The sequence below is a fragment of the Thermobia domestica genome, chromosome 4 (assembly GCF_964235325.1).
Source record: "Thermobia domestica chromosome 4, izTheDome1.hap1.1, whole genome shotgun sequence".
Lineage (NCBI taxonomy): Eukaryota > Metazoa > Arthropoda > Insecta > Zygentoma > Lepismatidae > Thermobia > Thermobia domestica.
The window spans coordinates 298,815,709-298,839,197 of record NC_137457.1 but is presented as its reverse complement, the minus strand read 5'-3'; the positions used below and the strand labels follow the sequence as shown (position 1 = coordinate 298,839,197).

General features: G+C 37.1%; 1 protein-coding gene across 3 annotated transcripts in view; it reads right to left on the bottom strand.

Moving 5' to 3' along the window:
• LOC145684233 (WD repeat-containing protein 48) overlaps positions 1 to 23,489 on the bottom strand; it is a 144,186-nt gene that overhangs the window by 29,584 nt on the left and 91,113 nt on the right. For all 3 annotated transcript variants that reach the window (XM_081756331.1, XM_081756329.1, XM_081756330.1), the window contains exons 3-8: positions 17,847 to 18,059; positions 13,561 to 13,701; positions 9,746 to 9,900; positions 5,623 to 5,808; positions 2,750 to 2,938; positions 589 to 696 (exon numbers count right to left, since the gene is read on the bottom strand). In XM_081756331.1, the coding sequence (XP_081612457.1) occupies positions 589 to 696; positions 2,750 to 2,938; positions 5,623 to 5,808; positions 9,746 to 9,900; positions 13,561 to 13,701; positions 17,847 to 18,059 (992 nt within the window). The remainder of the gene's footprint in view (positions 1 to 588; positions 697 to 2,749; positions 2,939 to 5,622; positions 5,809 to 9,745; positions 9,901 to 13,560; positions 13,702 to 17,846; positions 18,060 to 23,489) is intronic.

Here is a 23,489-nt window from a genome sequence, read left to right as displayed (position 1 = left end):
AAACTACAAGTGCTAGAAACGTGCCGTTTTCACTGGTCGATTCCAAATTTTGTGTAGATTGTCCAGTTATTATTCAAATTTTCAAAACCGTGTCGTTATAGTTCTATTCAAAATTTTAGGGACCGTTTTGAGTTCATAAGATTAACATTGTTGCAGGCCGAAACTACGGTGTTAGGCAACCAGATTGCAGGCGCATTGCTTAAATCTGAATGGCAAAACCTATTGCATGCTGGCAACTTCAAAGGCCTTAAGAGACGCAATGAGGCGTACTCGGACGGATATGGATTTATTAAAAAAAAAAAAAAAAAAAAAAAAAAAAAAAAAAAAAAAAAAAAAAAAACTTCTACTTGATATCGTGTTACTTCTACAAATTTGCTACAAACTCACTCCAACATCTATACATACAATTCACTTCCTTTGTGAGTCTCCTATTCTTTGCTTGTGTGAGTAAGGAGACATGCACAGTGGGAAGGAGATTCATGGTCATAACAGAATGATGCGCTGAGTAGACAGCGTAGGTTCAGCTAGTAATTATAGATTGTTTTGCGATAATGATATAATTAATTGATATGATGAATAAATACTCACCCCTGTTTTCAAATCGACATTGAACCAATTTGGAACGTACACCATTTTAAATCGCTTTTTGGTTTCTTCTTCGAAATCCACTTGACCAAGTTCCTCAACTTTACATGCCTAGAAAGAAAAAGCAAAGATAACTTGAAATAGTAATCATCATCATCATCATTATCAACGAATGTTATAGTGTGTTCACTCAACAGAAGTGCAGTTCGGCAAATGTCTTTGAAGCGTCCATGCTGAATTTTATAACAGTATCCCTCTTTATGCCACATTTACAGAGTTGCTATGTCTAATCATTAGCTGAAAGGACAGCGTTTGGAAATGTGGCAACTAAAAGTCCACGTGTAGTTGACAAGCGACTGTCAATTGTGTGAAATGAGAATTCTGGTTGGTCACTTAGTTATCGAGGGTGTTTTCCAAAAGTTCCCACGGACGATGACTTATTTATGATACGAGCCACCATACACAGAAGGCGGCATCCTTTATATGTGAAATGCACTTCGGTTGAAGAAACAAACTATACATGATGCAAGTAAAACAAATCTTTTAACATTTTAACACTGACACAATCTGGCACATTTTGTTAAGAGTAACTAACATTCACCTACAAAATATCCTCGGAATCCTAAAAGAAAGAAGGAAACCTCGATAAGAATTGAGATTTATTATAAACAGATTCATTCAAAAACATCAAACCTTTATGACTTTAAATTAAACAGGTAACGCAATCTTTTAGATTTGTACATAAACAATTTGTTCATAGATAGATCTGTATTAGTTGATGCAATTTTTCGATAGATAAAAGAAAAAGAAAACAACTTGAAGAGGGCAGAGGCTAGTGGGCTACAAGCCACAAAGAACTAATCATGAACACCGATCGGTTGCACCTTCTAGAAAAGTGATGGCAAACTACGGCCCGCAAGCCAGATGCGGCCTTCTGAAATGTTTTGTGCGGCCCGCGACAAGATACCTAATCTAAGAATGAAAAGAAGAATATATTACTTCGAAACAGTTGTATTAGACATAGACTCACAAACGAGCAAATAATTTTACTTCTGAGAATCAGTGCGTCAAAGTTCGAACCAGATTATGAGAAACTTCGATCATTAATTGGGCTTAGTGTCACAAAAATTTTATAAAATGTACCATTGTTGTCTTTAATAAATTATATAGGCCTACATAAATATTTTTATCTTTCCCTTAGCCTCTTAAAAAAGTTTGCCAAGAGGTCTAGAAGATCGAAAGTGCAAAGAAGAGGGTGATTTACGAAAGGAAAGAATGAAAAATCGAAATGTGATATGTGCTCCAAAAGACACATGGTAGAGAATATTATAACTTATCTAAACTCACGCAACAATCCTTAGGAGCTAGGGCCTACCACCCGGCTTATGGCTCTCATGCCTCTGGAGACATATGTGGTCAACACGTCGACTTTCTTCGTCGTTAATGCTTACTTTCTAGACTGGCGTTGGCCGTTTTTTAAGTAGCTCCCCAACTGTCCTCACGATACTGCTGTGACTATGAATGACAACTGATCTTTCCTCGGATCAAACCCGGCACTGCTTAACTTTACTGATCTCACGAGAAACAGTATTTCAGTGCGGGCACGAATTACGTTGGCACAGAAAGTATCATATTCAACTGATATTAACACGAAATACTGTCTTTTTACTGATAGTTGATAACAAAGCGTCCAACTTCCAACCTAAGTGGAGAGCTGAGCCGGTTTCTTGGATCTAGCAGGGCGGAGTGATACTCAGATCTACCGGCTTTCCCCATATCCACTAACCAGAGGTTCACACAGGATACAGTATGACACAACATACGAAATAATACCGGACTTTTGTGTTTCTCCGGCGATAAACCGTTATTCACTGTTTAAAAGCAGAATTGCTCGATCTCAAAACACAATTAACATCCTCTCATCTTCACTTTTACGATTCAGTGGTTTAAGTTTCACAGTAATTGCTGCTGATATGTGTACTAATCGAAAATTGGCGGCAGAAGGGTGAACAGAAAGGTCTGATGACAATACATATGTACCATGTTAATGAACACACAAATTATTACCAGCTTGTATAAAAATAACTTTCAAATGAAAGTTCAGTGAGATGCAGTTTCTCAAACACATCATACAAACTTTTTTAAGTGTTCAAGCATTACTTACCTTTAATACATCATACACTGCAACATTATTCTCAGTGTCCTTTGTTAATATGTGACGCTTATCATTCAGAATGTTGTAGTGACGAACAGCTGGGCCTCCTTTAATGGTTAAATCAGGTTTCAAGCTGACTGGCTTCAAAATGTCGTCTTCCATCATCTCGGATATTTGAGAATCCCTTTTTGGAATCGACTTGTAAAAATAAATAAATAAATAAAAATCTGATTATTAAAGACATAAAATTTTCGGAACAAGGTTTTTCCCTAAACTAAAAACTACGACTAGTTTGAAGTTCTTATTATTATCTATTTATAATTATAGTGATCTTTTTTAGAGGTTAAGAGGGTAACTCGTAACCTACTCCCGTAAGAGGGTAACTTCAGAGTAACTACCGTATTAAAAAAATAAATAAGTAAATAAAAATAAATTTGACGTTTGTTTCTTATAGAGATTAAGAAATAGTTCAACTGGTTGGGCATCAAAAATTGGTCAAGAGTAAGATGATGGAATCCCCCTTTGACCCTCCACAAGGTATTTCGTTTGCTTTTACAGTCACCGGAATCACCTATTACTACTGGTATTGACGACAAGGAAGAGCAGTCATTGTTTATGACAGTAACAAAGAAATGAAATGAAATCTTTGAGTTTTACGTCCCACGGTTATGCCGGTTAGGCTAAAGGAGACGGTGATGATGATTGATGAATGAAATGGTGGAATGAAGAAAATGGGAGGAAACGGGAGAACCCCGAGAAAACCCACGCACACGGTGTTTGTCCACCACAAAGTTCACTTGGCGGGGGCTGGGATCGAACCCGGAACCCCAAGCACCAGAGGTGAACGCTCTACCACTGAGCCACCGCGGCCCCCTGCCAAGATAAGTCTAGATTTACGCGGGTATATATTACTCTAAAATTAAGTATCTTTAAACTTAATTTCAATTGTCTTCATGGTTATTTTACTATGGTCAAAAGAAGTCCTATAATTGATTTTCTTACTTTATAAGACGTATGAATTAGATAAACATTTTCACGTTTAGGGTTCAGAAAAAAAGTATAATGCAGTTTCAAATACAAGTACATAATCTATTTGTAAATTTCTCTTTTATTTATTGCGTCTAATATTTCATGTACTATTAACTGTATTATTTCCATGTTCCCTGACACCTTCCTCAGCAGAAATGGGCCAGCAAATTTACAAACTATTATAAGCATGCGTTAATTCATATATCTTTAACACTTTGAGAGCTAATTCCGTACTTTTACGGTCTAGCTGATCTTTTCACAGACTGTGGATTCCGTATTTATACGTGATTTGATTCAAAATGTATTTCAATGTTTTGCAGTTTTGAAATATCCCTTGAACTTCGTATTTCAGAATTTCGTTCATAGATGGCGTGAAGATCCTAATTAACATCTTATTACTGTCAGAGTTCAAACACCATGTGCTTATTTTTTGACCGTCAAAATGGCGAGAAAGAGCCTTTCGGACGATTCAATATGCTTCAGTTTAGAAGCGGAATTGAGCGACAGTGATGGAGATTTGTTTGAAGGAGAATTATTGGACGATTGTGAGAATGATCCACACTATGTAGCAACAGAAATATCAGATATGTCAGGTAACTTTGAGACAATAATTCTCATATTCGCATTCATTTTCCTTGCACTACGTGTGATAGTTATTTGTAATGGTTTTATGGTTCGAATACAGAATATTATACATAAGAATAAAGAACAAGCTCTGGACTTTCAAACGGTGCATGTATTATTTTAACTTTTCTAGATTTTGAGATATAATTTTTTAAAAAGTTGCAAAAAAGCCCAGCATTCTTGGGAAAGCCTGCACTTCAGAGCCCAGCACTCAAAGTGTTAAAACAATTATCATATAGGCTATCATTAGACTGATAAAATAGACTGTATTTACAATACAAGTGGGAAATCGTCAAAGACAAGGGGACACCACGTATCTCAATCATGTCTACATTATAAACATTGAGGACGAAACAACAATAGAACTATTTTATCTCGTCCATGGAGAATAAGTGAAGAAAGGCTTTTAAGTAATATACGTCAAGCCCTTTAACTTAAAAATAATAATAATAATAATAATAATAATAATAATAATTTTATTATTAACACACATAACTAACTAACTCTATGGCCTATGGAACCTGGAGGTTCAATGCCGCGTTCACAAAAGCTCTCCACTGACTTCTATCCTTAGCCAATTGGTTTCAGTTTCTACTTTGTATTCCTATCTCTGCGAGATCTATCTTAATATTGTCCTCCCACCTGCGCCTAGGTCTTCCTAATGGTCGTTTTCCGATTGATCTTCCAGTCAAGACTTTGAAAGCGTTTCTACTTTCTTCCATTCTAGCTACATGACCTGCCCACCTAAGCCTCCTAGACTTGACGACCCTAACTATGTTGGGTAAACCGTATAAATTATGTAGTTCCTCGTTGTGAAGTTTCCGCCATTTCCTATTCCCATTAACACACATGAACATTTTGTTTTTTTATTGTATGTATCATTTGTAGGTTATCAAAAATGTTTAACGTCCCCACGATTAAGGTCTTTAGGCTAAGGGAGACGGATGGTTAAGGCAACTGAATGATGATGGGAGAGATCGATGGAATGAGAGCATAGAAGGAAACGGAAAACCTTGAGAAAGCCCACTGACACGACGTCGTCCACCACAAACTTACTTGACCGGAGATCAAATCAGGGACCCTAAGCACCAGAGGTAAGCGCTCTATCACTGTGACACCGTGTCCGCTATAAGGTTATCAAATTCAACTCCAGGATTCACTGTTTCAAATCGTATCTTCTATAAATAAATACATAAATAAATAATAAAAATACTTATTGGTATACTTACCCAATTCTTGATAGATGATTCTGAGGTTGCAACCCACAGGGAATTTTGATCTGGTGCCATAACCATTTTCAAGACAGGCGCTGTCTCTTCACATATTAGAAGTCGTCGCTCTGGATTCCGTAGGTCAGTCATATAAATTTTACGATCTCTACCGCCAGATATCACATGACTAAATGAATCAGTCGTCTGGAAATAGCATAAAAGGGAAGAAAAATATTCATAGCTCATCGATATGAATAAACTAAAGACCTATAACGTACAGACAGCGAAGTAGTGAGAATAGTTACAATACAAAGCAAAAGAGCAAATGCTTCATACTTATTGCCATAATTTTAAAATAGTATTTTCTTTCGCTTGATACTGATACTGATGAATTGCTCATATTATATATATATATATATATATATATATATATATTACACTTTAGAAATTACAAAGAAAATAGACTAACAGGATGAAACATCTTTCTCAAATAAAAACACTGATAATCGAATAACTGAGAAATTAAGCATTAAAAACACGGAAACAACCGGATTCAAGTTTCCGCTAGTCCAGCAATTACTTTTTCTTTTCTTCATAACCCCTTTCAGGATTACTGGTAAAGGGTTAATACATATATATTTATTCAGTGTTACTGATGGTATTTAGTACAGCATTTCCCAAATTGTGGTCCGCGGACCACAAGTGGTCCTCCAGATATGCCATTCTGGTCTTTTTAGACTGAACAATAGCTCAAATACATAAAATTTAAATGAACTAAAATAAAATGAAATATCTTAGATTTCCGTCCAACGGTTATGCCTTTTGGGCTAAAGCAGATGGACGATTAATACAAAGGACTTTTTTTTTTTTTTCAACCTCTATTCAGCCATCAGGGGAAGACCACATGAAATGGTGAAACGCAGATAAGCGAAATCTGTTCCTTGGAGGTCATACATCTCCCATGTCAAAATACAGACTCTTAATCTTTGTGGAGTAGCGACTGAAAAAATACATCGAGTGTAATCGGAGCGCCCACCAAGTGTGAATTATGTGATGTAATTCGATTCCTGCAGCCAGCTGCTGAGTTCCCTGAAATCCTAAGAACACCCGCCAAGTGTGAATTACGTGATGTAATTCGAGTCCTGCATGCAGCTGCTCCGTTCGCTGAAATTCTACGAACACCCGCCAAGTGTGAACTACGTGACGTAATTCGATTTCTCCAGACAGCTGCTGAGTTCCTAAAATCCTAAGAATACCTGCCAAGTGTGAACTACCTGATGCAATTCGATTCCTCCAAGCAACTGCTGAGTTCCCTGAAATCCTAAGGACACCCGCCAAGTGTGAACTACGTGATGTATTCGACTCCTCCAGGCAGCTGCTGAGTTCCCTGAAATCCTAGAACACCCGCCAAGTGTGAGCTACATGTAATTCGATTCCTGCAGGCAGCTGCAACGTTCCCTGAAATCTCAAGAACGCCCGCCAAGTGTGAACTACGTGATGTGATTTGATTTCTACAGGCAGCTGCTGAGTTTCCCGAAATCCTACGATCAGGCAGTTCAGAAGCCATATATTCTATTCTTTTCAAGAACCACATGATTCAAGCGTTCAGCAAGATCGCCTTCCGCCAGAGACTTCCACCTTTGGCTATTCTAGTCGTGTACATCGGTGAGGTTTTCTTTAAACTCTCTGCAGAATTTGCGCACACAGCAATCACTTATAAAGTTTCTGCAGTAATCCTTAATTATTCGACGAATTGCTGCTGTATTATATCCTTCCGCCCGAAGAAATCGAATTATACCAGTATTTCACACTTGGCGTGCGCTTCGACTGCATCCGATACATTTTCTCGCTTGATACTATATATTGATTGAACAACGATCGAGTCTGTGTTTTGGCATGGGGAATGTGCTACCTCCAATGAACAGACTTGATTTATTCGCGTTAGCCATCTTACGTGGTTCTTCTGTGGTGACTTCATGGAGGTTTAAAAACTCGTACCAAAGAGAGGTCTGGGGAGATACAACAAGAAATCACCCATGATAGTAAAATACATTGAAAACTGCTGTAGAGAAACCTGTAGATATGACAACTCGTAATAAAAGTTTTATGAAGTAATTAATTAAGGACTAAACTTGTTTCACTCTTTATTTTATTTTACATAAACAACACAGAACCATTATTCTCGTGGACGAAATATCGATTAGAGTTTGATAACAAGTTGACTATTTGATCATACAATTCAACAACTGTACGCTGGATCAACATAAAAGTTCTTTTGTCATTTTACCATATTTTACCCAGAAAGATCTGAAGAAGTTTCAATGACTATAAACTAATTTCGAATACCTTCCCATGATTTTCCAGGAACATGGGAATAATGTATAGGGAAGAAGGAGTAATTGGCAGAAGAACTTTCTAAAAAATTGTATTTTACATTTTAGTGTATTTTTATGGAATTTAATTACACCAAAATTTTGGGTGGGTAGATGTTGACCAGAAAAAAGTATTCTGAGAGGGTGTAATAATGACGAAAAAGTTTGAATGAGAAGTGACATATCTGAAACTGAGTTTCAGGCTTATGTGTGTTTTGGTTTAAGTCACAAAAATAAATCGCTCATCTATTTATGTTTTGAGCCAGATTTTTTACTGCTGCTTAGAAACATCATAAGGACGATGCCGTGAAGAGCAGCAATCTTGAATCCTCACTGTGAAGCAGTTAAATTTTTGTTAAAATTGGGCGCATGATGTGGGGGTAAATGGGTGGAACGTCTTAAGTGAACATTTTTTGCTTGGAATTCATTTAAATACTGTGCTATCTTTGTCTTTTGAGGAGTACACTTTTGTTTCATAGTGCATTGTGCTTATTATGCTATTTTTAGGATTTAGATTCTAAGCTTTCGGCACCTATGGCCATTTAGCCCGTCACATATGAGGGATGACGTCCCTCGGCGAGCACATTATTCGGGGATGGGAAGGAAGAAAGGATTGGAGAGGAAGGAAACGGCGTGGAACCTATAATTTAGGTACAACCCCGACATTTGCCTAGTGTGAAGAACGAAAACGAAAGAAAACTTCATTCAGGATGGCTGGCCTGAAAAGCCCTTTACATTTTTTAGACCGAGTGCCCCCACCGGGAATCGAACCCGGGACTGCTCGCACCGAAGGCGAGAGTTATGCTATTTTGTTCAACTTAGGTCTGCAGTGGCCGTTGCGCATGCCAATAGTGCTGATGCTGTAAATAGGACCTGTCTATCAATCCAGAGTTCTAACACATGTTCTATTGTAATAATTTACAGTTATTTAGCGTTAGTCTTATTACTTTCTCCTATGTTTATATTTCGGAATAAGTTCACAAAACAATATACCGTGCTATAAACAATAACTGGAAGGCTTGAAAAGGCATTCAAATATCTTTAGAAATAAGTTACTCCTTATTTTGTGTAAACAAAGGTATAATTTTTTTCTAGGCCACATAAAACTATTAGCTTTTAAGTGGAGTACAAGTTATATACACCAAATAAAAGCTTGAGATTTCTTCATTTACACCCAATCACTCCCACGGGTTTATGTGCATCGGAAATGGCTTTAATAATTTTGCATCCAATTACCCTCTTGGGAGTAATTGGGTGGAAATCTGACAACAAAAATAAAAATGATGTAGCATCGAAAGTAAAGATGTTGGAAGCTTACCACTACCACAGTAGATGCAGAACAACCTGCGACATACAATCAGTTCTTTAAAACTTTAAAAACACCTATAACCTGTGAGGAAAAAAATGTTGACAGAAACGTAACTCCTAATTCCCTCCTACGCTCAATGACAACTGCTGATTGAAATTAAAATCGCAAACCTAAGGCCGTACTCACATTATTGAGTAGTTCAACTTCTTGAAAAACTTATTCATATTGGGTGAAATTTAGCGTCTCTTTTTGGACCGATGCCATTATAAGATGTAGATCTATAGTTAAAGATGGAATCCGAACCATTGTAATGCGTTCCACAGTTTCCAAGCGGGAATCGAACTCAGGACTACTTGCACCAAAGATACGCCCACTAGCCACAGAGAGAGAGAGAGAGAGAGAGAGAGAGAGAGAGAGAGAGAGAGAGAGAGAGAGAGGTATTTCGTGTAAAGAAACTTACCAACAATGCCCAAACTCCTTCATCATGTACACGAATCGTCTGGATGCACCTCTGCTGCCCAAGAGACCACAATTTAATAGTCCCATCTGAACTTCCAGACAAACACTGTGTTCCATCACGATTTAGGACAAGCGCCTTCACATTGTCTGCATGACCTGGAAGTACAAGATATCTTCATTTTATCTAGTGCAATAGCTATGTTTTGCAAGCTGCACAAGGCAATAACAAATCGTGTTGCCTTTAACAGCTAGAATACTAATGAAGAGCTCCGGTTTCAAAAATATACAAGTATTTTTTTTCATTATATTTTATTTAATTTGCTTGATCATTATACACATTAACTCATAACTTAGCGGTTCCAATATAAAACAATCTAGAATATTACTATTTACGCACGTTTCATTTATATATAGTTTAAAAATATTTTACATTGACTGAAACTTGACAATAATAAAATCGTAGATTGCTTTAATATTCATCTCTAACACTTCAATAACTTATTGTTGATTTTTAGCATTTTCTATATATATATATATATATATATATATATATATATATATATTTGGTCTAGGAATTAATTCGTGCGGTTGGTACGCACACATTGAAGCTGTAGTACAAACACAAAATACATAAATACCTTAAGAAAAATATTGTCCATCGCTAGCCACCACTTTCGCCCATCTGTCAGGCAATGTACAGATTCCGTGGCGAAAGAAGTCCTCATCCTTGGAAGCGATCCAGTCAGAGACCCATGTTTCGATATCTTCTGAAGAAGTAAACCGCTGTCCAATCAAATCGTTGTTCATGCAATCGAACAAGTAGTAGTCCGAAGGAGCAACGTCTGGTGAATACGGCGGGTGGGGTAAAACTTCCCATCCGACATTTTCTAAATAGGTTTTGACCGGTTTTGCGACATGTGGGCGAGCGTTATCATGTTGAACAATAAGTTTATCATGTCTGTTCTCCCATTCTGGTCGTGTTCTGGCCAGAGCTTGCTTCAAACGCATTAATTGTCGTCGATAACGTTCTCCATTCATAGTTTCACCCGGTTGCAGCAGCTCATAGTACACCACACCTTTCATATCCCACCATATGCACAGCATAACCTTTGCACAGTGAATATCTCGTTTTGGTTGTGATGGACCTGGTTCACCTGGTTTCACCCAGGCCTTTTTTCGTTTAGGGTTCTCGTAATGGATCCATTTCTCATCACCCGTAATAATTCGATGCAGAAACCCCTTTCTGCTCTGTCGTTGAAGCAGCAATTCGCAAATGGTTTTTCATCTTTCAACGTCTCTGTCTTTCAATTCATGTGGAACCCAATGTGACATCTTTTGAATCATTCCCATGGCTTTCAAGCGTTTGGAGACTGTTGTTTGATCAACGCCTAATGCTGCTGCAAGTTGTTCCTGCGTTTGACACGAATCCTGCTCGAGCAATGCTGTCAATTCTTCGTCTTGAAATTTTTTTGGCTGTCCAGCTCGCTCTTGGTCTGCCAAGCCGAAATCACCACTTCTAAACCGTGCAAACCACTTCTGACACGTTCGCTCAGCTAGAGCATGGTCACCATACACTTCCACCAAAATACGATGACTTTCAGTCGCACTTTTCTGCATGTTAAAGTAATGCAGGAGGACACCCCGCAAAAACACTTTATCAGGCACAAATTGCGCCATGTTCACTTAACTACAAACTGGTGTTGTTGACGCTTTAATCCACTGCCCTATACTACGAACGATACGCGATGACAGGGGTTTGCAACACATGTGTGGATACACGGAACTGTGGGACGCTCCGTTCGTTGCGCCATCTCTTGTCCACCCGCACGAATTAATTCCTAGACCAAATATATATATAAATAAATAAAATGTCCAGCTGGAGGTAAACAGGATCGGCTGACGACATAACAATATAACAATCCTTTTAGGATTTCCACAACACTTCATAGATGATAGATTATGGTATTTGCCCACCGTGCAACCCAATCTTTGAAGGGGGTATGGTGGCTCAGTGGTAGAGCACTTACTTCTGGTGTATGGGGTCCTTGGTTCGATCCCCAACCAAATAATTCTATGGCGGACAACATTGTGTGCGTAGGTTTTCTTGAGTTCTACCGTTTCTTCCAACTCTATCATTCTACCAATTCTTCCATCATCATTGACTTGCTTCAATCATCGTCTCTCTTAGTCTAAAGAGTTTAATTGTGGGACATTACACTGAAATATTTAATTTAATTTTCATTTCTAAAAAAATGAAAATGAAATGAAATCTTTGAGTTTTACGTCCCACGGTATGCCGGTTAGGCTAAATGAGACGGTGATGATGAGAGATGAATGAAATGGTGGAATGAAGAAAGTGGGAGGAAACGGGAGATAACCCACGCACACGGTGTTTGTCCACCACAAAGTTCACTTGGCAGGAGCAGGGTTTGAACTCGAGACCTCTAGCACCCGAGGTGAACGCTCTACCACTGAGCCACCGCGGCCCCAATTTTCATTTCGAATCTTTGAAGGAAGTAATGGTAGTATTCACTGTTTAACATCTTACCGGTTGAGAGATACGTAGTGACTTCGCTCTGAAACACTAATTGCGTCAATCTACTCTGTTTCGTTCCTCCACTTTACTTAATCCCTTTCTCCTTTTTCCTTCCACAATATATTTTTCCTATTCTGTAGAGCCCTGTTTTCTGCTTTGTCAGACCAATAGCTCAAAAAGAATACCAGGAACGGTTAAAGACTATCATCATTTTCGTTTACAACGTGGAGTCATATAAAATTAAGCAAAATCCCGAGTACAAAATAATAAAAAAGGCTTCATATATGATATTTACAATAAACAGAATAAGAGATGAAAGACACATCAGCAAACCGTCTCCTGGTCTTAAACATGTGTAATGTCCTCCTCCACTAAATCAACTCTGCTCTCCCTATATATTTGTTTACCTTTTCAAATTCTTGACTGTTTTACATATTATTAAAAATTACATTACTTTCCAATCTGCCTAATCCCCTCCATTATTATTATTATTTTGTTAATTTCTTCATTGATTTTAACTTTACATCTTTTTCTTTCTTCTTTCTGCTATACAGAGTTCACCCTGATATTCCGATACTGATTTGCCTGAATTTCCATGGGCAAAGAAATACATTTTCCTTGACCCGCGACACTATTAATTTATGCTTTTCCCTGACCCGTAACATGGCGAACATATAATTTATGGTTAAGTTTAGAAAAAAAATCACTCTCTAATCGGCTTCCACCATCCTCATAGACGTCCATCCCTCACCTTTTCTAATTTTTTTTTTTAATTTTCTTAATACAGCATAAGCTTACTTTCTTACTATAAATACTTATTACAAGTCAAATTTCCTGTATTTGGAACACAACTAGCACTGAACTGTTATACAGCAACGATATGCTTAATATCTTGGCATTCTGAATATACTCACATAAAGGAAAAAAAAAAAAACCGTGTCTTATGTAAAATATAGCAGGATTCTCCCGCCTCTTGGTGTATTTTGAAACATTTCATGAATTTCAGGGTCAGTGTGAACACCGTTATATTATGCAAAATTTCTTTTCATTTATTATTCTTTTCGCTCTCCTGCACTCCTATCGACTTATCCGTTACATTTGTTTTATCAGGAGAAGGAATGACGGAGATATCTAAGCGACAGCGTTAGGTTTATCTTTACTGAAGTCCATCGACTTACAGACTAGAAACACTATTACGTGAGCAGGTGACCGTTATGCGTTTCAAGGACTACAAAACTACCGCAATTCCTGATTTCAAACACTCAATCCATTTCACTTACCTTTCAATTTCATTAGCTTGGCACATGATCTCGGGTCCCATACCCTCAGCACTTTCTCGGTAGAGCCACTTACAATTGCTGTTCCAGGCGGATTCATCGCTAAACTATAAATGGAGTCTTTGTTTCCATTTAGAGAAGAGGCTGAAAAAAAAAGAAGAAAAAAAAAAGAATTAGTTTAGGCAACAACCGCATAATCAAACCTACCATGGTGGTAGTAATCTGTTCCTCAACCATTAGAAATAAAGTACAATAAAATCATTAGATTGTAATGCAAAGGTTTCCTGTTATTTTAAAGGCTATTTAACATCTTGCGAAATACAAATGATGGAAAGCATATTGATTGAAAATTTAATGATAAATAATAAAAATTATTTTCAGTGCTGCAAATAGCTCTCACGCAAAAATACAGCACTTTATAAAAACAAAGATAGAATCATTTACAATACATTAGAAAAAATATTATAGCATGTAATCAATATAAAATAATTGTCACTTAAGAAGGTCAAGATCCTTATTGAAAAGTTAAAATACTTACATAACCGAAGTTCAAGCTGATTTTTTAAATTATCACTAAAAACAGCAAATTTCTTAATATATCATTTTCAGAAGAAGGTAAATTATAATTCCAATTTATTTCTATTTCAAATTAAAATTAACATAAACAAATATAAGTTAAAAAGCTAGTACTTACCGCAGACCAAAATATTCCTTTAAGAAGCGCTTTCGGAAATCACAGTTTCCATCATCAGCTTAACAGTTCGAAATTAATTTAAACATGGGAAAAACACATGAATGGGCCAAAACATAGCTAAACAGGAATGAAAATATGAAGCACACAACTTCTCGTTAAAACGCATACATGTTTCTTTTCCATGTTTAAATTCATTTTGAACTGTTAAACTGATGGTGGAAACTGTGATTTCCAAAAGGGTTTTTTAAAGGAATATTTTGGTCTGCGGTGAATATTTTGAACTCAACTTTTTTTTTACTTATATTTCTTTCTAAATATAATCACAGCTCGCAATACACGGTGATATAAAATTAACAAATTTTAAAAATACACAAGTAGCAGACAAAATTCGAGACCACTTTATTCACATTTTTGAAACTGTGCCGAAGATACTACAATAAAAATATATTGAAGACAAATATATTAACAACAAAATTAAGACTGAGGTCCTTGAAACTTGAAAGATAAAAGATAGAAAACTAATTTCAAGACCAGACCAATTTACGCAATAAATCACGAGGGCAAAAGGGAGGGGTTAAAAAGATAGATTTCCCTTAATCGAAGAAGGGCAGGGGTGAATAAAATATATTCCCATCATCAAGTTTAAACAGTTTAATATACGTATATAACAAACACTCTATTACTAATTATTGCTTTCTTTTCTGTTTTGACTTAGTTTAAATTATTATAAGATGCTGTCATTTTTCACTGTATTTTACATTTTGAATTTAATGCAACTAATGTAAGTAGAGTAACTTAGATTTTTCTGGGGGGGGGGGGCACTAATACGTGCATTTGGGCCCCCTAGAAAAAGTTATTTTTTCTAATTTCTGGGCCCATCTTTCTCTTAATCTTTATGGGCCCCTTTCTCTTGCTCTTTATGGGCCCCCGGAGCCTGTGGGCCCTCCCGCACGGCAAGGTTTGTGGGACCGTTAGTTATGCTCCTGGGCCCATTCTATACATGACAAATCAATTAAGGAAACTGAAAAATCTCAAAGCCATACCAATAAATATTATTTGTAGGACCCCTAATAGTAGACATTTTCTACTGAAATGGGTCCATGACTCATTTTTGTTTTATTTTCCTTTTGTGTGCTGTTTTCTTTATGTAATGTAGTGAACCTGTTTGATAGTTTATTTATAATTTCATGTTCGTATCGTATATGGAGTAAGAAAATTTTGTCTTAAAGTGGGCACCCCTCGAACGGCGGGGTTTCCCTGGGGAGGAGGGCAGCTGCCCTCCCTCCCCCAGAAGTTACGTTCTTGGCTATTAATTATACTACTATTCAGCATTCTTGTTCCTTTATTTTTCGAACAATATTTATTATACATTATCCATTGGAATAAAGGACTTCAATCAATAAATTTACTTCTTTTCAGTAAAGTTTGAAGACCCCAATAGCTTAACTAAGATTCATTTCTGTAGTGTGGCACAGGAAAATAGGAAAATTTTAATTGACGTAAAATGCAATAATCAACACAGGATAGAATACATTTAATGACTGAGATGCATGTAGAAAGTATGCCATCAACAATGACATTAGCAATGGCATTTACGTCACTTTATTTCTTGAAGATGACATCGTAAAGATGTTTCTCATCTCGGCATACACATTATGATACGGAAATTCGCTGGAATGTTCAGTGTGTTACATTTTGAGGAGCGCCGGTGAGTCCTCATTTAACCCTTAGTTTCAGTTCAACGACGTTTGGAGGGCGTGTACTATACTCTTTGCTTTCGAAATATTCTCACAGATTCGTCATAAAGACAAATGGTACACACTGATTTCAGGGGAATTCGAGGCCATAGAATGTTACCGTTTTTCACAGAGAACACACGTTCCGCACAACTTCAACGCTTCATTATTACTAAATGACAAAGTCTTCTCAATGTTGTTTTATCGGTCCCAAACAAATACCGGCCATACAGTGTTGCTAATTCTAGATTCAACATTTCCTGTTTTCTTGCGCCACCATGTATAACAGAGCGGTCTTATAAAACATAATAACAATAATAACTGGTACAACAGCCCTTAGGAGCAAGAAACTGACATATGGCACTCCTTTCTTTGGGGTGTTTTGTGGTTAGTGCATCGGCTCCCCTCGCCATTAATGCTGGCTTTCTAGATTGGAGTTCACTACTCCTCTCTTTCAAGCAGTTCCTCAATTGTCCTTACGATGTTGGGTGGACGTCGCAATGCAAATACCATTTCGTGAGTATCAATCGTCAGCCATCTCAGATCAACCTCGATACTGCTTGATTTGCTGATCTCTTAAGAAACAGTATTCTAGTGTACCCAGCCATTGGTATTAATAATAATAATAATAATAATAATAATAATAATAATAATAATAATAATAATAATAATAATAATAATAATAATAATAATAATAATAATAATAATGTGTTAGGAAAAAAACTAAGAGCAGCTTGTCAATCAGAAGAGTTAATAGTTACCGGTAGCTAAGTTGCCTCCATCCTAATGAACTAAATGTCACTAACGGATAAGCCCATTGTTGATGACCAAAACAGACTCGTTATCAACATTTATATATATAAACAAGTCGCTTCCGTCTGTTAGCAGGGTGTCTACTAAAATCCCAAACTGAAATTTCGTGACCTTTCCTTTACCAAACCATAAAATTTCGTAACATTCAAAAACTAATAACAGTATCTATATTCTTCAGCACTTATCTTTACCGTACCTCTACTTTCAAAGGTTGTTCCCTGGAGCGATAAAAACTTGGTTGTCTTGTCACAGTTGAATAAACTGGTTAGATGCGTAGATGGTTTCGGCGATGCGATGCGATTTGCATTGCCACTGCTCACTGAAGGACAGTCTTAAGAACGCGTCTGAATGTGAATTAGGCCGGATTTTCATGCATGTGATAGAAGCGTGCTTTGCTTGCGATTTGGTAGCATCTAAAGCCGACAATAGACATTTTTGGCTGTGAATTTTGACGTTGTATACAATAAAATTTTCCAGCCTGTACTTACATTCGTACAGTATATATATATATATATATATATAAGTGACCCTAAAGCTAAATTTCGTGACTTTTTCTCGACTTTCATGACCATGTTCTGATTTCATGACTTTCGTGACCGATAGATACCTTGGTTAGTCACGAGTCAAATAATTCACAAAGAGCTTCATAGTTGGCGGTAGGCGCGTTTTCTGAGCTGATGCACTAGATGTCACTAGTGTGCAAGTCCTTTGCATGCGACCCTGAGATTCGTTAAACAACTATTTCTTAAGTAGGAGAAAACTATTGTTTGCGATCCAACCAAATTGAATCTGTCAGTTACGCTCCTTAATAATTAAAAGCCGAAGTACTACTTATCAATATTTCTTACTTGATATTGAAGAATATTCGAAATGTCCACTGAATTCTAACCTTCCGAATGATACGTAAAACATATAGTAACAAAATTCTAATTTATCCTAGAATATATGCAACAAACTACGAACAAAAGTATTCAATTTGCAGGGACATAATATTATAAAATTCTAATCATATATCAATGACACAGTGAGACTCCATGAACACTTACTTGTTACGGTATTATTGCTGGCCGTTAAGGCAGTCAATGTGTTGACATCCCACAGAAAAATCGCTCTGTCGAGCCCTGCGGATGCTACTTGCTCTCTGTCACGAGCATACGCTAAGGCTTTCACGTAGTCTTTGTGAGTTCTTAAAGTAGACATACAAAACCCTTTGTGAGCATTCCACACTTTTACTGTAGTGTCTGAGCTTGCTGATATTACTAAAGGGAATAGAAACAGAAACAATTACATACAATAGGATTACCACAACTAAATACGTATTACATAAGACAGTAGCTAGTACAGGGTGTCTATTAAAATTCGAAAATTGAAATTTCGTGACTTTTTCGTGACCTTTTCCTTCCCAAACCATAAAACTTAGTAACATTCTCAAGAGCGAATTTGAGTGCGAATTGGGCAGAATTTTCCTGCATGCGATAGAAGCATGGTTTGTTTGCAATTTGGTAGCATCTAAAACCTACCAGAAACATTTTTGGTGGTGAATTTTGACGTTTTATAGAACAAAATTTTCCTATCTACACATATTTCTACAGATAAAAAAAAAATCGTGACCCAAAAGCTAAATTTCTTGACTTTCATGACCGTTTTCTGATTTCATGACTTTCGTGACCGATAGACACCCTGCAGTAGTACTTTCATTCAGTGAACATAAACTTAACTGAATATATATTCGACAACTGTGGACGGGAGGAAGAAGTGAAACAAGGTTAAAAGAAAAAGTATTTTTATCTTTTAAACACAGTCAAAATTCACCACCACAGTATTCCAAATATCATGAATTATAACAACACTGTTTTAAATATATTACTATATTCTAGAGACAATCTAATGTTTAACAAAAACAAAAAAAAACTTGAAAAGCTGTTCGTGTTGTTACGTTATAAAACGTTTCAAAAGTGTGATTCTAACTGTTTTAACTTCGTACATTATCTGAACATACTGAAAATATAAGGTAAGCTGCAGACAGCGTATTATTGCTATATTATTACCTGCAAATCTAGTTGATTTCTCAGGGCAACGTTGCATTTGATTACTACGAGGGAGGATCAGAAACTAAGGTTACAAAGAAGATATTTCCGGAGTTTCCTCTGTTATGTAGGAATGTGCAGGGGAGAAGTGTGTGGTAATTTTAATACATAGAGTTGGCAACTGTGCAGAGTTTCAGCCACCCGCCACCACGGCGCTAGTTGTAGGTAAACACAGACGGCGACTCGTCTGGAAAACTGGTCTCATGAAGTCCGCTCAATTATTCGAATTCTGTGAGCGAAACATGTAACCGCAGCTGAAATTCACCGGTAGCTGGTAGAGATTACGGAGAGACAGTACTCTCTCGTCAGCATGTCGCAGAATGATGTCGAGTGTGACAACATGCACTCGCATACGGCCCAGAAGACCATCGTACTGTTGAAGCAGTTTCGCTAGGACATCATCGACCACCCTCCCTACAGCTCGGACCTCGCTCCAAGCAAATTTTAACTGTTTCCGCACTTGAAGGAGCACTTAGGAAGCCGTCGCTTCGCTTCAGACGAGGAGGTGAAACACTTTGTGACAACGGGGATGAGCACGCAAGGATAGGATTTTTACCAGGAGGGAATCTTCAAACTCATCCCAGATATGACAGGTGCTCCAAGCGATATGGTGACAACTTAGAGGTCTGCACGGGCCGGAATTTTTAGCCCAGGCCTGGCCCGGCCCGTTAGTTGATAATGAGAAGCCCGACCCGAGTCATGTTTTAGCCTTTAGGCCCGAGCCTGTGTGATAATCATATGAGCCCGAATTACAGAAACTTAATAATGAACACAAAATTGCATTTTTATTTACAACAATTAGAGGATTAACTTTGCAGTTGTGTTTAACAGTTCTCCTGAAAAAAACGGTCGTTGGACAGTATATTTTAAAAAGTTAGGCCCGAAAAGACCCGAGAAATATGGTCATATATTTAAAAATTTACGGCCCAAACCCGAAGTGATCTACGCTTTGTAGGTCCGAGTCCGGCCCGCGGGCCGGGCCAAGCCTAAGCCCGGGGGCTTAGCCCGAGCCCGTGCAGACCTCTACAACAAATACATCGAAAAATAACCTAATATAGTATGTACTATCTGTTGGCTGTATTAGTCGTATGAAATAATATATACATGTTTCACTGCAGGCTTTGTAACCTTACTTTCTGATCAGCCCTCGTAACAGAAATGAACCAGCATGAATAATCATACATTCTATCACTCTTGAAGTCGGTGCTCAGCCACTCAAGACCACATGGACTGTACCATAGCTCTTCTTGTGCTTGGACAACTCAGTGTTTTCATTACAGAACACCTCTGATGGTTGAATTTGTAGAAATTAGGTTCTCCAAGCGCAAGAAGAGTTGTGGTACAGTCTGAGAGGCTGAGCACCAACTTCAAGAATGATGTTCAGGAGACGGACTGGGTAGCGTAGTAGTTAACACATCGGTACGATAAGCCGAAGACCCAGATTGGAATCTCAATCCCGTCGTGCACTTTTTTACTCTTTATATAACACGGAATTCACGTGATTCAATTTCCCGCATTACGAAAAGCATCTACATAGTTTTGGCATGACAACTGACATCACATCTTTGTTATTGGATTCGCAGCCACAGAGGATTTGGTATGTAAAAATTAGTATAAATCGGTTGTTTCCTCTTTTCGTTAATATAACAAATTCAACGGTCTTTGAAAAGTTATTCTATACTTTCTACAATTGTTCTAGCCGTTTGCTTATGATTTTCCCATAAATGGTTGAAAAGCTGTTAGAAAAAATAAATATTTTAAATTCAATTATTTCTCTCGTTACTAATTTTAAGTATGAGTAACAATAAGAATAATATTTTATCCTGTTATCCTCTACACAATTTAATGTTTGAACGATATAAAGATTGGACTACTAGTTAGCAGATACAAGCATTCAAGGTCAACACTATGCTTAGCCTCTGCCGCCATATTGGACGGCCGCTATTTTTGTATTGCCCAAGGGTGACAAGGTGATACCCGTTGGCTTCTCACTTAGAATGAGACAGTGCACAGACCGCATAGCAAGGATCACCTAAATTTTGACCTTCTGCTATCGGACTAACTCTAAATGATATATTTATACCTGAAAATGCAAAAAGATAATTCTAACAACTTCATCTAGTTTCTCTGCATCTGTGGTACGATGCTATCAGGCTCTATCACTAATGAGGCATACGTTACATTTAAAAAATAAAAGTTACCATCTTAATTTCACGATATTGGAACTATATATATATTGACAACCCAATATCGTGTCGTGCCTATATGGGATGTAGAATGCTCTGTGACACGATATTAGTTGCTTCTGTTTATTATCCGTAATAGACAGGAATTATATAACAATCATGCGAGAGGTTGTATTATAAATCACGAGCTAAACACTTACTATTAAATTTGTCATTTATTGTCATTAATTAATGTAGAATTACGTGTAATGTGTTTGTTTATGAGTCGTTAGTTAAATTGTTTGATCACATCAGATAGACTGTTGGTTATTCACTCATCTGAGAGCAACCAGAGATGTAATACCACATACCTTGACGTTGATGGAATCGAACTCATGGACTCTGAGTTAGATGTCAGCGGTGAACCACAGTGGAAGGGATTCCACTGGAAACTTGAAGTTGATACTCCACAACGGATACCCAGGAACTGATCCTCTGCAACGGATCACCCAGAACTGATCTTGATTCTCTTTGACATTACCTTTTTATGTCATTCACTAGACGATGATCTTGTGGTTTCCTTCCTTTCCAAATTTTGATGTTATTACATCTCTTTGCTGAAACCGTAGTTTCTACATTGTCTCTCAGTGACCAAATCTCCAAACAGTCTACGTTTGCGATTTCCACAATTTTACCCAACTTTCAGAATGTGTTGGTGTTAACATAAAATTTACAAAGTTTTACAATTTCATCTTGCCTCAATGTTTGTTTACATTGTGATGACACGTGCAGACTCGTGTCTGTATCGTTACTTCATTCAAAACAAACAACCATAAGCATAATGTAATATTATTTGTTAATTCGTCTGTCTGCAAGATTTCTCATTTCTGAATGTAAGCCAATTTTAAAATATAATTTAATTTTCATCTTTAGCCAAATATATGAAATTAACATAGAAATTTATATCTGAATTTACCGTTCCTTGACAATATATATATATATATATATATATATATATATATATATATATATATATATATATATATATATATATATATATATATGAAAAGGAAATGCTAACAACAGTTACGCCACACTGGAGGACGTTTCGCCTTCAGCTTTCAACTTACTTAAAAGTCCTAAATTTTCTCCCGATTTCCAGTTTAAGCACTGGTACACTTGACTTTTTCATATCACTTTGTTTTCCTTGATTTCCAGGTTTGTAAGACACTTTCGTGAGTCCGTAGATAACAGCAAATTAGCATGATGATAATTATAGATGGCTTTATTTAAGACTGCTTAAACGATGAAGCGCAGTGTATTCACTTGCATATATTCATTCAATAAAAAGAATACTGGAGTTCTTATAGTATTATGGAACTTAATCCATGACGGAAGAATGAGGTATACTGAAAGAACTACCGCTGATGCCAATGGTAAAAATGCCAAAGCTTCGATACATAACTAATTGAGCCTTTTATACTGATTTGAATATACTGAATTCAACAGAACTATTTTTAAACATATGCATCCATTGGATCACGATAAAAATGATCTCGAAGTTCGAATATTTATATCCAAATTTTGTGGCTATTTTTTAAGGTTGAGTATGCTGACTTCCATCACACTCCCAACGATGAATATATAACCTCGCGTAAACAACTCCAGCTACTCTGAGACGCGTCCGCGCGCCATGGTGTCACTTACTGTATCACATATTCACACCGTCACCTACACCATACTTATCGGCCCTTTACATTTCACCAATTTTTGAGAACTAAAAAGAGGTCATTTCCATTTTTTCAAATCTCCGAAACTGACGATGGTGTTGAGTTGAGACATATTTTTCCGGATATCTTTCAAAATATTTTCTTGATGCAGAGACTTAATTTTATGGAAACATTGGAATTCCAGTACACAAATTTCCGTGAATTTTCCTCTCTTCTCGATAGGTAAATGATACCGATATTTGAGAGACTGTTTAATTGCAAATTAAATGAGGTATCATTTAATGACGTTAGAAAGAATAACAAAATATATGTCTGGACCGGAACGCGAACCAGAGATCTTCGACGTACCGTGCTGATGCGTTAACCACTACGCTACCCAGTCTTCTCCCTGAACAGTCATATATTCCCTCGTTCTAGAAGTCGGTGTTCATTCACTCAGACCAAACGGTTCGTACCGCAAGTCCTGTTATGCATGGACAATCCAGTGTCCGAATATCTTTAACGGATGCACGATAAATTATAGTAGTAAATGGAGGGGTCAACCGAATTTTAACACACCAAATCCTCTATGGGTGCAAATTCAATGATACACGAATATTGGAAAAATGCACGAAGGTATGTCCAAGATCTCGGGGTTCGAATCAGGGGCCAGTCGTGCTTTTTTTTTTTTTTTTTTTTTTTTTACTCTTCATGTAAAATTGAATTTG